The sequence below is a fragment of the Alligator sinensis genome, unplaced genomic scaffold (genome assembly GCF_000455745.1).
Source record: "Alligator sinensis unplaced genomic scaffold, ASM45574v1 scaffold249_1, whole genome shotgun sequence".
NCBI lineage: Eukaryota > Metazoa > Chordata > Crocodylia > Alligatoridae > Alligator > Alligator sinensis.
Window position 1 is genome coordinate 409422 of NW_005842593.1, and position 16277 is coordinate 425698.

The following is a 16277-nucleotide window of genomic DNA, read 5'->3' on the forward strand; positions in this document are numbered from 1 at the left end:
TGGTGTCGGCCAGTCCATTAAGGATGGCCTCTTTAATAAACTTTTCTAAAATCTTCCCCGGGATAGAAGTCAGGCTGATGGGCTTATAGTTTGCCGGATTCACTTTCCTCCCTTTCTTGAAGATAGGCACCACATCGGCCTTCTTCCAGTCTTCAGGCACTACACCAGAGCACCAGGAGTTCTCAAAGATCCGTGCCAGAGGCTGGGCTATGATTTTGCCAGCTCCTTGAGTACGCTGGGGTGTAGATTGTCAGGGCCAGCTGACTTGAAGGTATCCAGCCTCTCAAGGTGTTCCTTCACGAGGTCAGCATTGATGGAGGGCAGGGGATCTCCCTCACCCAGACCTCCCTGTCCTGCAGTGAGCATGGGCGTCCCATGGGACTGATGAAAGACCGACGTAAAGTACCCATTTAATAGGTTCGCTTTTTCCTGGGCGTCAGTTGTCAGTTGTCCCATCTGGTTTAGCAGGGGTCCAATGTTGCCCTTTCTTTTCCAATGGCTCCCCCCATATCTGAAAAAGGACTTTTTATTATCCTTGATACTCGAAGCTAGTTGGAGTTCAGTTGCAGCCTTGGCTTTCCTAGTTTGCTCCTTGCAGGACCAGATCAGTGCAGAATATTCCTCCTTGGGGGTGAATCCCATCCTCCATCCTTTGTAGGCCTTTCTTTTTAGCCTCAGGAGGTCTGCTAGATCCCTGGAGATCCAGGGGGGATGCTGTGCCCTCTTGCTGCCTTTCCTTTGGGATGGAACAGAATTAGCTTGTGCATTGAAGATTGCTCCCTTGAGGAGCAACCACTCTTCCTGAATTCCCCTCCCCCTGGGATTGTGGTCCCTTAGGGCCTCTCTGACAATCCTCCTGAGCTTGTGAAAGTCGGCTTTCCTGAAGTCAAGGACTTCAGTGTTGCTGACTGACTTGCCAGCTTTACAGCGGATGGTGAAGGTGATCAGCTCATGATCACTGTCACCCAGCTTCCCATCGATCACTAGGTCATCTCCAGTAGCCAGTACCCGGTCAAGCAGCGCTTTACCTCTAGTTGGCCCGTAGACTTCTTGAGTCAGGTAGAGGTCATCCACGCATGATAGGAAGCTTTGTGACCGCTTGGATTTTGCTGAGTGATCTTCCCATGAGATGTCAGGGTAGTTGAAGTCACCCATGACAACTGTGGTCCTGGAGCATGCGGCCTCAGCCAGTTCGTGGGCGAACTCCTGGTCAAGCTCTTGACTTTGGGTGGAAGGTCTGTAGTAGAGTCCCACAGTTGTGTCCCCTGTGCCGTGTTCCCCATGGATTTTAACCCAGAGGGTCTTCAGTTGTCCACCCTGGTCACCAACATCAGCTTGCAGGGACGCATAGCTTTCCTTAACAGAGAGAGCTACACCCCTGCCCCATTTATCTACTCGATCTGTCCTATACAGGGTATAGCCTTCTATACCCGTGGTCTAGTCATGGGTGGAGTCCCACCAGGTCTCTGTTATCCCTATGACGTCGTAATTATTTGTGTTACGCAGGAGGACGAGTTCTTCTGCTTATTCCCCAAGCTCCTGGCATTTGTGTACAGGTAGGCAAGTGTCCCCCTGGGGGCTCTTGCCTTGCCCATAGATTGTATCAGGGCTGGGGCAGGGGTGGGCTCCCTTAAGTGCCTTGGCCTACTGGCTTTGCAAGGGTTGCTCAGCGGGCCAGCAGTGGCGGTAGTGCCCCCAGCCTCCAGTGGACTTAGTTTAAAGCCTGGTGGAGCAGGTCAGCCAGTCTGGCTGAGAAGAGCCTCCTCCCCATGGGAGAGAGGTGGAGGCCATCTCCTCCCAGCAGCTCGCTGCCTCTTTCACCAAAGAGTGGGCTGTGGTCTTGGAAGCCAAAGCCTTCCCGATGACACCAGCGCCGCAGGCTTTGGTTCACTACCTGGATCCTCCTCTCACTCCTCAGCCCATACCCCGAGACTGGGAGAATTGAAGAGAGCACCACCTGTGCCCCCTACTCAGAACACCTCCGGTGCAGCACTTCAGGCCCTCATAATCAGGCCCTACTCTACACCAACAATGCACAGTGCTTTGGGTCAACCTTGCATACCTGACTTTATGCGGACCATTTTCTCTTTTAATAGCTTCCCCCCCATCCCCCCCAGATAGAAGTGGGGTCAGGTGCCTGTAGACGTGCCTGGTCCCTACTTTTTATCGGGGTCTCGTACCCCATGGAGCTCAGGTTTCTGGGGGACTGTCCTGCCATGCAGTGGCAACGTGTAGGGGGTGCACATGCATCCCCTGAGAGTACTGGTGCACCCCCTGACAGGCTATACTCTGCTTAGGTGATGGGCGGCGGGGGGAAGGCTGGAGTGCTGGTGCCCCCCCTGCAAGCACTGGCCGGGGAGTCGGAGCACCCGATGTAGCGCTGCTGCCACTTCCGGGAGTGCCGTGGCCGCTTCCTGGTCGGTGAATTTTGCCACGGGGGAACTATCTCCGCCTTCCCGGGGTCACTGACTGGTTGCTGGGTGGGGGCATGTACCCCCCTAAGGTGGCACCAGTCGCCCATGCTGCCATGGACAGCTTCCCCAGGCCACCCTTCCCTGGCAGGGTTGAGTTTCAAGTCATACCCAGGACCAGGAGCCTCCTGCCCCACCTCCTGCCCCATAGTTCCTGCCCTTACCTCCAGGGTGTTCTGAACAGCAGCTCAGCCAGGTGGTGTTCTTGGCTGCTTGCAGCAACTGCTGCCACAGCTCTGAAGGCCTGAATCTTAAAATGCAGGCTGCTCAGGCCCTTCCTCAAAACCCAGGGCCCTCCTGCAGTCAGGTGACTGCTTCATTAGGGCTAGCCGGCACCTGCCAGCTGCCCTGCTGACTTTTATAGTGCTTAAAGTGGCAGGCACCATGGGTACTCTGCCACAGGCAGGCACTGAGTGTGCCCTGTGACATTGTGCCTATTATTTCTTGTCCTCCCCTGGGGGGCCCTTGGTGAATAGATGCTCCCCTAAACCCTGATGTACGCCCTTAATATACTTATAGGCTGCAAGCAAGTCCCCTCTGAGTCTTCTCTTCTCCAGGCTGAACAATCCCAAGTCCCTTAGCCTCTCCTCATACATCTTGGTTTCCAGGCCTCTAGTCATGTGCGTGGCCCTTCTCTGGACTCTCTTGAGCTTCTCCATATCCTTCTTGAAGTGTGGTGCCCAGAACTGGATACAGTACTTCAGTTGCGGTCTCACCAAGGCCGAGTAAAGCGGGAGGATAACATCCTTTGCCTTGCTCGAGATGCCTCAGTGGATGCACGCCAGAGTTTGGTTAGCTCTGCCAGCTACGGCATTGCATTGATGGCTCTTGTTCATTTTGTTGTCAATCATGACACCCAGGTCTCGTTCAGCTGTGGTACCAGCAAGCGGAGCACTGTCGAACCTGTAAGTGTATTGTGGGTTATTTCTCCCCAGATGGAGCACTTTACATTTCTCTGTATTAAACAACATCAAGTTGGGGTGTGCCTACTTCACAAGCCTGTCCCAGTCAGCCTGTATTGCCAGCCTCTCTTCGACCGTGACAACGCTCCCCCATAGCTTGGTGTTGTCAGCAAATTTTGCCAGATTGCCCAAATAATTGCCCACCTTTGTGATAGACTATTCTCAGTGCCTGCTGGGGATAAGACAAGGAGTAATAGTCTTAAATTACAACATAGGAAATTTAGGTTGAATGTTAGGGAGAATTTTCTCTCGATAAGCATTTAAACAGGTTATCCAGAGAGGTCATGAAATCTCCATCCCTGGAAGCTTTAAGAGCAGGTTAGATACTTGTCTGGAATGGTTTAGACAGGAATAATCAAACTTTGAGGAGTGGGTTAGACTAGGTGACCTCATGGTGTCCTTTCTGGACCTATTTTTCTATGATTTCTATGATTCTATACTGGGGTGTACAACCTTTTTGAATGTGGGGCTGGATCATGAACTTTTTATCACCCAGTGGACCTGCAAGTCATATTCATAGACCTCACAGGAAGTAGTATTACATCAGGAAGTGATGTCATGTGACCTTTGACACCAATGAAGTTGCAGGAAGTGACAATGAAATGGGTCTGGAAATGTGGTTTAAAATCCAAAATAAAAACAATATAAAAAGCAACAAAGAAATAATACCAAGTACTTGACTAAAATAAACACTTTTGCTTCTACTCACTTTTCAATGAATGAAAGAAGCATAATGCAAGTCGACAGATCAAATGTGGAAAAAATATCAGCCAGAGTGGAAACTAATCAAAGCAACAAAATATGGGCATTTTTGAGAATAATCTTCAAGAAGATTTACTTTTATTGAATTAATAACTTGTTAGTAACACATATTTAACAAGTAGTAACAAGTTGAACCCCCAATCCGCACACAAAGAGAAACAGAAGCATCATCTGAATGAAGGTGGTGGGACCTCAATGACCAGCAGGGGTAGAATTTAGATTTATCTGGCCCGGTGAAAGATGCTTACATGCCTCTTCATTCACCGCCATCATAACCAGTGTTACCCCATCTTAAACCTTTTATCAGCAATACACTATCTGCTGGTTAAAGAGGCAGAGGGCCTCCAAGAAGAGGGTATCATTGCTCCGAAGCTGGTATACCCCTTATGGTCTTTACCACTCTGCCTTGTGCTTGGCTTGCTGTGCTCAAGGCTGGACTAGTGGGGTGAACTTTCATCGGCATACCCAACTGCAAAGTAGCAGACCAAGCATTGATTAAAATAACCCTCCCAAAATAGTCTTGGAGACTAGTTTAGCTGAGTCACCAGGCTGAAAACAGGTCACCTGGTCTAAGGTCAGGTTGGTGGCAACCACAACACTACCAGCCCTACTGTGTTATAGCTCAGAGAAATAGAAAGGAAAGGGGGAAATGGAAACAACAGCTGATCTGGCAAAAGCCTCTCTTGTTTGTACTTTATCCAAAGATCTAATAACTGATCTCATAGTACAACAGCTACTGCAGTGAAGAGGATGAAGCAGAAGGAAGATAAATTACTGTTTTGTGTGTTCTCTTTTCTGGACACCATGCTTTACAGGCAATAGATAGCTAGTTAATCACTCCTCAGTGCTGGCGGAAGCTTGCTGTGCAAACACACCCAGTAAAGCAGGGAGTGGCAAGTTAGTTTAGCAATCAGAAAGGACCATAAATCATTACTCTTGCTGCAATTGTGGCCTATGGATTCAGCACCAAAACTGGGAGTCAGGCAAGTTGAACTATATTTCCAGCTCTACCACAGACTCACCACGTAACTTCGGGCAAACTGCCAATGCCAGATTTGGAAAGGGACTGGGCGCCCACTGGTTCCATGGGAGTACCTGACCTGGACCCCATGAGGCAGCAGGCATCCTGCCACCAGTCAAACAAGACCTTGGGAAGAAATTTCCAACAGTTTCTTGCCACTGGGAGGAGGTAGAAATTAAAGAGAAAACCTCTTCCCCTTTTCTTTTTGTCCTTGTGTTAACTGACAAGGCATAGAACAGAGCCTGAAAACCTCGCTGTATTTCTAGTACCACCCCTCTGTTCACAGAGGTTAGAACACCGAGGGAGTGGAACAGACTGCCTAGGGAAGTTGTGGACTCTCCATCATTGGAGGTGTTCAAAAAGATGTTGGACAGCACTGGTTGGGCATGATCTAGGCCAGCGTTTCTCAAAACATGGGTCGCGACCCAAAAGTAGGTCTCAAGAATATATGAAAGGGTCACGAGCAAACTTTAAAAATGGGTTCTCCTTTAAAGGAGAAAAACATATAACTGTGGCTTTTCTCTTGTGGGCTGGCAGAGTTCCAGCCTGCAAGGGGCTACTTGCGGCCCCCCCATACCCCCCACACTGGGGCACTGGGGTCTGGAAGTAGGAGCAGTGAGGGACACTGGGTCGAGACTGATCATCTATGTTTACAAATGGGTCCTGGTAAAAGAAAGGATAAGAACCACTGATCTAGACCGGGGTGGGCAATTATTTGAGGCAGAGTGGAGCAACACAGGGCACAACCCTTGCTCCTCAGGCTCCTGGTGGTGAGCCAGATAGGATCATTTGGGCTGGATACAGCTCGTGGGCCATATTTTGCCTACCCCTGATCTAGGCATAGCTATGCTTATGTTCTACAATGGGTACTTCTCATGCTTCTGGGCTTTGCTGGTTGCCCCCACCACCACCTTTCCCCTTTCTCCTATATGTGCCAAGGTGTTTTTAAGTCTTCCTCGGAGGTACTGGGTGTTGGCTACCGCCGAGGCTAGGGACTTTGACTGGGGTGTGCCAATGCTCCATCTGGGACCAAATCCAGAGGTTTTTGGCTAGAGGGTTATGTCCAGGGGTAGGCAACCCCTTCCATGGGTGCTAGAGCATAGCACACAAAGGCATTTTGCTTGGCACGTGTGCCTTGGGGCAGACTTCAGGGGAAGGGCCAGGGCTGTGCTGCCACAACAAGGATAGAGCCCCTTGTGGCTCCCCCCCCCGCTGCCACTGGCACGCCCACACTTTCAAGTCAAGGCTGCGGGTGTTTTTGGCACTGCCCAAAAAATGCTGCCGAACCCTGGTCTTGCCCCTCTGCTCGGGGTCCCACTGGTTGCCAAATTTGGGGTCAGGAAGGAATTTTACCCCATAGTCAGATTAGAGCAGACTGTGGAGGTTTTTGCCTTCCTTTGTAATGCTCCAGCACCTGGCTTCTGGGACGTGGGCACAGCCAGCTCCCAGGAGGGTAGACCAGGCTTTGAGGTTAAAGCCATGGCCCCAGGAGATGAGGGTCAGAACTGAGCCTCCCTGCCCTGTGAAAGGCAGGGACCCCCCCACACACATACAGGTGCCAGGAGCCTACAGTCACCAGCCCGGCCCCAGGGGAGGTGCCATCTTCCCACCCCGGCCCCGGCCCAGCCCAGCCCTACCTGCGGCGCCCCGGCCAGTCAGGAGGTGGCAGAGGCAGATGACGAGGGTGAGCCCAGCCGCCGTGCCGCCTCCGCGGGTCCGCATCGCCGCTTTGTGCTGGGCTGGAGGGAGCCGGAGCTGGAACTGGGGCCAGGGCTGGGCGGCATCTCAGGGTGCAGTGAGCGCAGGCTCTGCCTGAGCCTGGGGCCCCCCCTGCAGTGCAGCCAATGCTGACAGCCTGGCGGGAGGAGGCACCTGCCCATGCTGCTCCACCTCCACCAGCGACCTGGGTCCAGGTGGCCAAGCGGGGCTGCCTCTTGCCTGCAGGTGGGGAGCGGCGAGTCACTCAGGCCGGGAAGCAGTTGTTTCCCCACATGGTGCTGGGGACAGAAGGAGGCGGGACGGGTCTGCACTCCTCTTCCCACACGCACCGCGTCGGCAATGTCAAGCTGACGCAGTGCATGTGGGAACCTTGTCCCTTGCCCAGCCCTTCAGCAGCCATTAGGAAGCTGCTATGGGGCTGGGGGAGGGACCAGGGGCAGGAACGAAAGTAAATCATGTTTACTTTTGTTTCCTGTTGCAGCACCGCGGGCCACAGAAAATGCCTTGGCGGGCCACATGGCGGCCCATGGGCCGTATGTTGGACAAGCCTGTTCTATATGGTGAAGGGATATCTAGTGGCTAAAATACATAACATAACATATTGCACACTGCACTTTCAGCTCCATTCTGGTTAAGGAGGGGTGAGAGGTAGCAGAAGAACCTATTCCCTTTTTACTACGGTGTAATTGGAGCTCATTGTGGATTTCTCTTTTCATCAGCTGTTGATTCTCCAGGAATCTAGGCTTTTTCTCTTGGTCACATGCCTCCACATCCACAGCAGTAGGGTTTTGGACAGGGGAGGGGTTAGTTAGATGTTGACATTGGTCAAAAGATGTAGACTACACATGGGTGAGAGCAGTCTCCTTGGTCCAGCCAGGCTACAAGGGTATGAAGGCCAAAATTTTCAAGAATAGGAACTGAACATTAGGCCCCTGAGGAATCTTATTTTTTTTCCAGTGTTGAGCTCCCATTTTCTCCATCCATCTCACGATGAAAATCAAGGTAGGTCCCTTTACATTCAAAATAAAAACGTCTGTGCCTTTTTTGTTGCTTTTTATGGCTTAGAGGAGGTTTGAAAGGGGTGATTTACATTTTTCCCTTTTTTGTTTTATTGGAAATCAAGCCCTATCACTGAAAGAGTGAACTTTGCTTTCTGTCTTGGACTGGAATACAAGTACAGGTTTCCCTGGCTTTATGCTGTACATGCATTCCTGGAAAACAACACGTAACTCGAAATCGCATAAAGGGAACCCACCTTACAATATAACAAATAGGGGTATGTTCCAAGACCTCGGCTCTACTTTCACAGACCCAATTCTACCACTTTTACAAGACGAGTTTGGTATTCACCAACAGCAGACAGTATGCACAAGCACAGGGCACTATCATAATGGGGATGACAACTACAGAAACACGTGTTGCAGACGAGTGAGGAGCACAAATCCACACAGGAGTCTATATTTTGGTGCGCGTCACTCCCATAATGCACCGCACAAAGCAGCTTCCACCACCCTGATAGCATGAAAATGAATTTACCTTGCACATAACTAATTTTTGGTATAAAAAGGATCATTGCATAAAAGCAAATTTACACATACAGAACACACGTAAAGCAAGGGAAACCTGTATGTGTGAATCTAGTTAACACTGCATTCAAATAAAAACAACATTGGGGAGCAGGTGGGGAATATTTTAACATACTCTTAAGTTAACATAAATGAAAGAAGGTATTTTCTAAACATATAACAGCTTCCTCGCTAGACCCTGCCTAGTTCTGCTTCAAGCAGGGCTGTTCTTCCTGCATTTTCAGTTTCATAGTTTCATATTTGGTAGGGTCGGAAGGTGCCTGAGCAGATCATCAAGTCCGACCCCCTGCCATGGCAGGAAAAAGTACTGGGGTCAAATGACCCCAGCAAGGTGTTTGTCTAACCTCCTTTTAAAGACCCCCAGGGTAGGAGCCAGCACCACTTCGCTTGGAAGTTGGTTCTAGGTCCTAGCCGCCCTGACTGTGAAGTAGCGCCTCCTGATGTCTAGTCTGAATCTGCCCTCTGCCAGCTTGTAACAGTTATTTCTAGTCACTCCTGGGAGAGCTCAGGGGAACAGGGACTCTCCCCCAATGCCTCCTGGTCCCCTCTGACTAGTTTGTAAGTTAAATGCTAAGTAGAAAAAAAACCCTTAAAGAATCTTTTTTTTGGTTTCCTCTATACAAAAAGTATAGCGATGGCAAAACTGTAGCAAAACACACACTGTGCTGGATATTGTTAATGACTGCCTGCTGACTAAGTTCAGTGACGGACTACGGGAACTGCACATGGCCACTGAGGATGTTATCGTGTTGCTTGGCAGTTATGCGCACGTTGTCTAACTATCTAAAAAAAATGCCGGTTATATACAACTTAGTTATATACAACTTGTTTTTAGCTCATCCTACATATTGCTTACTAAATTGCTAAAAAAACAAATGAGTGACATTTTGATCCAGAATACTGATGTTTGTTCCTGTCAGGGTCTTGGCACTGAAAAAAGGTAGATAGCTGCCTACCTGACAATTTAGGTCCTTGGGTTATCTTGCACCCTTAGCACGATCTCACAATACTGACTGCCTTTTTTTTGGCTGTTGCAGCTCAGATTGGGTGGAGATCATTGAGCCTCGATCTCGTGAGCGAATGTATGTCAACTTGACAACAGGAGAGTGTGGCTGGGAACCCCCTCCTAATCTGAAAGTTCGCCAGTCAGATCAGAAACAGTGGTGGGAACTCTTTGACCAAAGCAACAACCGCTTCTACTACTACAATGCCATCACCCAGCAGACAGTGTGGCACCGGCCCCAAGACTGTGACATTGTGCCACTGGCTCAGCTCCAAGCCATGAAACAGAATTCTCAGTCTGACTCCAGAGAACATCAGCATAGAGTCACCTTGAGTAGTGATGGCAGAAACACCCACATCCAAATGCCCTTGCTGCAAGAAATGGACAGGGTTAAGGATAGCAGTACAAAGAAGAGACCGGACTCTGGAAGGTAGGAAGGACCTGGGCTTCTCCAAGGTATAATTAACATACAGCTTTTTCTGTAGTACTGGTATTAACCACACTGCATGAAATATTCAGCTTAAGAACACAATGGGCACATCTACATGAGATGTTTATTGCAGAGCTGCCTACTTAGCTTCACAGTAAACATCTCTGCATCTACATGTACTCCCTTATTAGGGGACATGAAACTAATACACTCCAGAGCAGGCTAGTACTTGTAAGTCAAAGTACTAGCCTGCTCCAGAGTATTTTCATGCACAGCAGTGCACATGTAGACCCTGCCAGCTGGCCAAGGCACAAAAGTGCTTCAGTGCAGGCGCTGCCTGCCAGCTAGCCCCACACTGAAGCACCCTCATGCCTCAGCCAGCTTCTCCACAGTACATTGAGCCCAGTCAAAGCAGCCCTGGGCTGCTGCCAGCTGGAGTGGCTCCAACTGGGTTCAGTGTGCTGCACACAAATAAACTCTGGACATGGGCTCTGTACGCATGTTCAAACAGTGTACCCTGGAGCAAAAAACTGCAGAGCAATGAGCACTGGAATTTATTCATGCATATTAATTGCACGTGTAGATGTGCCCAGTGTCTAGGAAACAGTGCTGGTTGGAGATGATACCTTTCTTGGGGGTTATTACTACAGGCCAGTGGTGCCAGATCAGTCTGTGGGCCTGATCCAGCTGCATGCAGAGGGCCTAAATGGGGCCCAATACAGGGCTTGGAAATTTTGGCAGCAGAGGAGCAGTGGCAGTGTTAATTGCCACTGCTGCCAAGTATCTGGACCTGTGGGGAGCCCTGCAGGCTGAATGTGGCCTTTGGGCTAGGGGTAGAGTCTGCTAAGGCACCACTGGTTTGAATGTGATAAAAGCTCAATCCAGTCCCCTGAAGGCTAGTAATCTGCACCTTCCTTTTTTTTTCTGTCTGCTAGTGAAGCTAGTTATTAGTCACCTTATATAAGAGATGCTGTCATGGATGGGGCTTTTGTTATGTGAGGTATGGTACAAACCAAAAGCAAAGCTGTGTGCAGTGCTGTTGTCAGTATAAAACCCTGTGATTTGGCCAAAGGGCAAAACTGGCAGGAAATGCTTGCTTCTCCTTGCTGCCTGGAAAAGTTGCTGCTCAAAGTGCAGGAACTGAGGCTACCAGGAAAGGCTGAGCTGCCAACCAGTGTTTTAGGCTGTAGCCCTCAATGTGCAGGGTGCAGACAGAGACTGTTTGCTAAGGTGCAGAGTCTCTCCTCCTTGAGCCAAGTCTTCCTTTCTTGTCATCCTGTTACTGTAGGCTCTAGCCCTCTTCTGTTCCCTAGGTGGGCTGCTCTGAAATGTGTCTAACTACAGGTGGAGCAGGGACAGGATGCTAGATAGTGGGTGACAGGGATCACAGCCACAGTCACTTGCACACAGCAGTTAAACAAAGGAACAATAACTGGATGTGAGTTTGTGTGATTAAAAAGCACTATTTTAATTCAGCGAAATCAATTTGACAACAGAGTATTTCTTGTTGACAATTTGCCAGCTGTTGTCCTGCTTTCATAGACAGCAAGGAAAGAACAGCAAAACTAATCCTCTGGTGCTTGCTAATCAAAGTGTCTTTCACTTGATGAGCTCAAACATTTTGCATATGTAAATACAATAAGCCTCATAGCCCCTCTAAGGGAAGTTCAGAACAAGATTCAAGAAAACCTCACCTTAACCTGCATTGTTGCTGTGCAGAGTGCTCAGGTGCCATGGTGATAAATGGAGTATAAATGCCCCAAAATTGTTTACAGGGTATAAAACTCAGGCAGAGGGGAATAGACTTGATACAGGCATCCCGACTCCCAGTCCAGTGCCTATTATCAGAAGAGCATCCTTACGCTTTTGCCATGTCTGGACCGAGGCATTGTGAGCCATTTTGGAGCTGTTTGCTCTTTGGGGCAGGATTCTCTTTGCATCTTAAGGGCTGTACTGTCTAGCAGTATTTTCAGGGGACACTTGTCTACAAGTCTTCTCTGTCCTACTTTCTGCTTCACTTAAGCCTAACATGACTAATTACCTCTCTGTGCATTATAACTGAGTAAATCCTCCTGGCAAGTGAGTTCTCTGTAATGAGTGTATATTCTGATAGTCTTGCAGTTCATCTCCCAGGAAGGGAGGTAGAAGGGGTGGAAATGTGCCAGCAAACAGCTTGTGGCATAGTATAGGGGTCAAATTATGGTTCTCAGGCTGGATCCAGCCCAAAGAGCTGGGGGGCTTTGTCACTGTTTCTGCCGCTGGGGGCTTTGTCTGTGCTGCAGGTGGATGGTACGGAGAAATGGTAACAGTGGCAGCCATGTTGGAAGCACCAGCCCACCTTGAACCTGAGCTGGGTTATTTTGATCTGCCACTTGAAGAAGTTGCCAACAACTAAGTCTTTCCTACAGCCACATTTCTTGGGTCAAAAAATATAATACAGGCAGTCCTCAGATTTATGACACAATTGGTTCCTGAAAACCGTGTCTTAAGTTGAAACATTGTAACACAGAACCAATTTTCTCATAAGAAACCATGTTATAAATGGGGGATTGGTTCCTGAACCAAGGCCTGATACACTATTTTCACCAAAAATACCCCAGAATTTTGTACTCAATCAATTACAGATGTCAATTACAGATATCAATTACAGATATAGCTACATTAATGTATTTATATTGTAAATATCACTCATATTGATTTGGAATGACTTCTTTGAGGTGACTTTGCTGGACTTTTTGAAAGGTTCTATCTAGGTTGGACTTTTTGAAGAGTTCTTGGCTGAAGTCTTCTCAGGAGTCTTGTCTGCAGGTTTTTCTGGAGTCTTGTCTGCTTTCCTTGGACATTTTCTTTAAGAAGTTTGGACAGATGTTCTCCAGGGAGATGAATGACGCAGCGAACTTGTTCGCTGGCATGGTGTTGCATCCGATCAAGCGTTGTAAAGTTGAAACTGATGTCATAAAGTTGAAACAGGGTGTCAATGTATGAACATTGTAAGTGTGAAATGTTGTAACTCAAAAAGTTATAAGTCGAGGACTGCCTTATATCCTACTGGAACCAGGATAGAAATGAGTCATTTCTAGCAGTGGAGTTTCCACAGCACAGCTTAGGTCAGGGGTGGGCAAAATACAGCCTGTGGGCTGGATCTGGCCTGCTAGGCACTTTCATCCAGCCCACAGCACCCCACCCCCCAATGAATTGCACCCTGGCCAGCCCTTCCGCGCACAAGGGTGGGAGGGAGGCAGCCACGTGGACACCCCCGCAACATACCATATTGGTCCTCACTCCCATCCTCATGGGCAAAAGGGCTCTGCCCAGCCAGCAGCTTCTGGGCAGGGCTCCTGCTGCAGCCAGAACCTGCTCGCTTGGGCAGCAGGTAGGGAAGCAGCAAGGCTAGTTGTGTGGGGGTGGAGCTGCAACTGGGGGGAAGCTGGAGCACAGCCTGCACCCAGAGGGGCAGCGGGAGCACAGAGGTCCGCTGGGCAGAGTTGGGGGGGGGGGTGCAGGGACCCATCACACACTCCCCCCATTGGGTGCAGTCCCAGCTGCTGGCAGCAGCAGCAGGTGGGGAGGTTAGAATGCTCATGCCTGGTGCAGGCGCCCAATGGGGTGCGGCTCCAGCAAGCACTGTGCAGGGGGAGGGAGCAGAGCCTGCCTTTTTGCCAGGGCTCCGTCCCACGTGCCAGCAGCCCCAACACTTGCATCAGGGGAAGCACTGCACTGGAGTCTGCTGCTTCCCCCGCTCCATGCTGCCCAGGTCCCCCCACTCTGCCGGAAGTGGAGGGAGCCCCGCCGCCTGCTTCCCCTCAGAGTCCAGTGTGGGGCTTCCCTGCTGCAAGTAAGGGAGGTAGAGCCCCTACGATAGAAGTGGCCAAAAGATGGGAAAGGAAGCCAAGAGGTCAGTCTTGCATACTGTTGTTTACTCTCCGAATAGTTGTTAGTGAAGGAAGAACATGCTGCTGCTTTACCCTCTTCTTTTCCTACTTGTTGCTGCTGTATTGTGTGGCTCTAGCTGCACTTTCCCCATCATCTCATTGCATATTGGTGACATAAGAAACTGCTTTCCTATTTGATGGCCTCCTAGAGGCCTTTGGGACAGGGATAAGAAAGACGTGTCCCTCAGCCGCAGGCATGAAATGGTCCTTTTGGAGAAAAGGACTATTGACATAATCCCTGAGTAGAGCTAGTGGGAAAACAAAAAGATGACAACCTTGACATTTTTTGGGATAGAAATTTTGAAATAATCTCATTCTCCATTTGGAAGAACCCAAATGGAATTTTTTGACCTTCTAGGAAAGCTGTTATCCATTTCACTTGACAAGAGCTTTTCAGACAGGCAGCTAGGGAGCCATCTTTTCAGTTTTTTCAGTGGAAAATCAGAACCTTCCCCAGAAAATTTTGATTATTGTGAAATGGACTTTTTTTGCTTGGAAAACCATTCCAGCAGAAAAGTTACAACCAGCTGTATTCCTATGTGTTAGCAGGGCTTAGAATTGCTCAGGCTGGAAGTTACATATAGGGTGCACAAAGTGAACCAAAAAGAGCCCAAGCCTTTCAGCCTGGTCCCTGAAGTCTGCACTCTTTCAGGACAACTTGGCCTACTTCCATAATAATATTCAAGGACGATGCCCTCATGCTTGTCAGCCTTCTCCATTAGCCCTCCTCAGCTTCTCTGAGCTTTAGCCTGCTCTTAGAGCTGATTCTTATCCTGCTAGAAGACAGCATAGTATAGAACAGGGCTATCCAACTAGTGACCCACAAGGCTGCATGTGGCCTCCCAGGGCTTACCATGTGGCTCCTACCCAGCTGCTCCACAATATAGACACAGGTCATGGTGGCAACATCACTTCTGTTCATCTGGGGTAAAACAATGGCGCCACCACTCAACCTGCATGGAGTTGGGAGTGAATTCTGCGGACAAGACCTTGGAGTGGGTAAGGGATGCCTTCTTTCCTCCCTCAACTTCTGAAGACAGTGGTCAGTTTGGACTTCCAGGTCCCTGAGGGTGGCTCCACACATTCAAGTGCATCTTTTACTGCTTCCCACAGACCCCTCCAGAACTGGTAATGCTGGGCCATCTCATTCTATTGGGTCTCTGCTGTGTAAAGGTGGAAAAGGGGTGCAAAGGAGGCAGCAATACCCTGACTTGGCAAAGGTTCCGTAATGCAGTTTCTGCCATCCTAGCCCAGTGAGAGTCATCAAAAGTAGTGCTGTATTCCTGAAGGAACACTTCCCATTCCTTGAGGATAAGGCTGTTATGCTCCATCAGTGGTGAGACCCAATTCAGGGCTTCCCCCATCAGGTAACATATGATGAGGCTCACTTTCCCCTGATCCCTGGAGTAGGTGTCAGGTTGGGCTTGGAATAAAAAGCAGCACTGGACAAGAAACCCCCTGAAGTGCTGCTGGTCCCCATTATACCTCTTGGGTAGTGGGGAGAAGGGCACAGGACTCTGTGGGATGGGCCTGGAACTCAGCAATCTCTTCATGCAGCCATTGTGCCTCTTTACATCAGTGCTAGTTCTTCTCCTGGTGGTACACCACCTGGGACTGAAAGTTTTTGGTCAGCAGCTGCTGCAGCTGGGTTTCCAGGATTTGGTAGGTGGAGACAGGCTGGTTCAGCCAATCCTGCCCCATCTGCAGGTCTCCCTGAGTTGTGGCATCTAAGGTGGATGGGTTCAAGGGCACTGGCAAGGGACTGAGCTCCATGTTGGACCTTCATCACTGAATGGGTGGTTCAGGCAAACTGCCACATTGGGTCATGGGCGGGCCAGGTCTGGGGCCACTCAGGGATTGAGATGCTAACTAGGGTCAGGAGGAGTGAGTAGAATCCAGGGACAAGCTGAGTCAGGAAGCCAGGAGGTCAACCTGACAGTAGGGTCTAAGGCAACTGTTCCCAACCTTAGAGTCATGACCCTATTTGGGGTAGCAATGATAAAAAGTGGGGTTGCAACGATACTCAAGAATGTCTACCAGTTACGATGAAAATCATAGAAAAAAGCAGGAAATTCCAGGTTCTCTTTGCAGGCTGGCAGAGTACCAGTCTGCATGGGGCTGCTTGGGGCTGGAGGGAGTGGGAGGAGGGTGATAAGGCAGGGGGCACCATGTGCATGTGTGTGCACACATGCATGTGGCAGCCAGGCAGCATGGTGAGCAGCTCTTGCAGCTCCCTCCAGGTAAGTCTGTGTGTGGTGGGGGTTGAGGCCCTCATGGTGAGGGAGGGAGGGACAGAGTAGGATGGGAATGCGGGGTCCAGCAGGGGAGCAGGACAGAGCCCCGGGTGACTCATTCATGGGGGGGGGGGGGGGGGGGGCCCCACCCCCGGGG

General features: G+C 49.8%; 1 protein-coding gene across 6 annotated transcripts in view; it reads left to right on the forward strand.

Annotated features, from left to right (window-relative positions):
* LOC102385793 (rho GTPase-activating protein 39-like) overlaps positions 1 to 16277 on the forward strand; it is a 167434-nt gene that overhangs the window by 38984 nt on the left and 112173 nt on the right. For 3 of the 6 annotated variants that reach the window (XR_003096088.1, XR_003096086.1, XR_003096087.1), the window contains one exon: positions 9559 to 9954. The exons of 1 other annotated variant lie outside the window; for it this stretch is intronic. Coding sequence is in view for 1 of the 5 variants with exons in the window: in XM_025214663.1 (XP_025070448.1) it covers positions 9397 to 9461; positions 9559 to 9954 (461 nt within the window). In the remaining 4 variants the exon portion in view is untranslated. Of the gene's footprint in view, positions 1 to 7892; positions 7938 to 9204; positions 9462 to 9558; positions 9955 to 16277 lie in introns of those variants that run through there. 2 more of the 6 variants (XR_003096089.1, XM_025214663.1) reach the window with 2 other exon arrangements.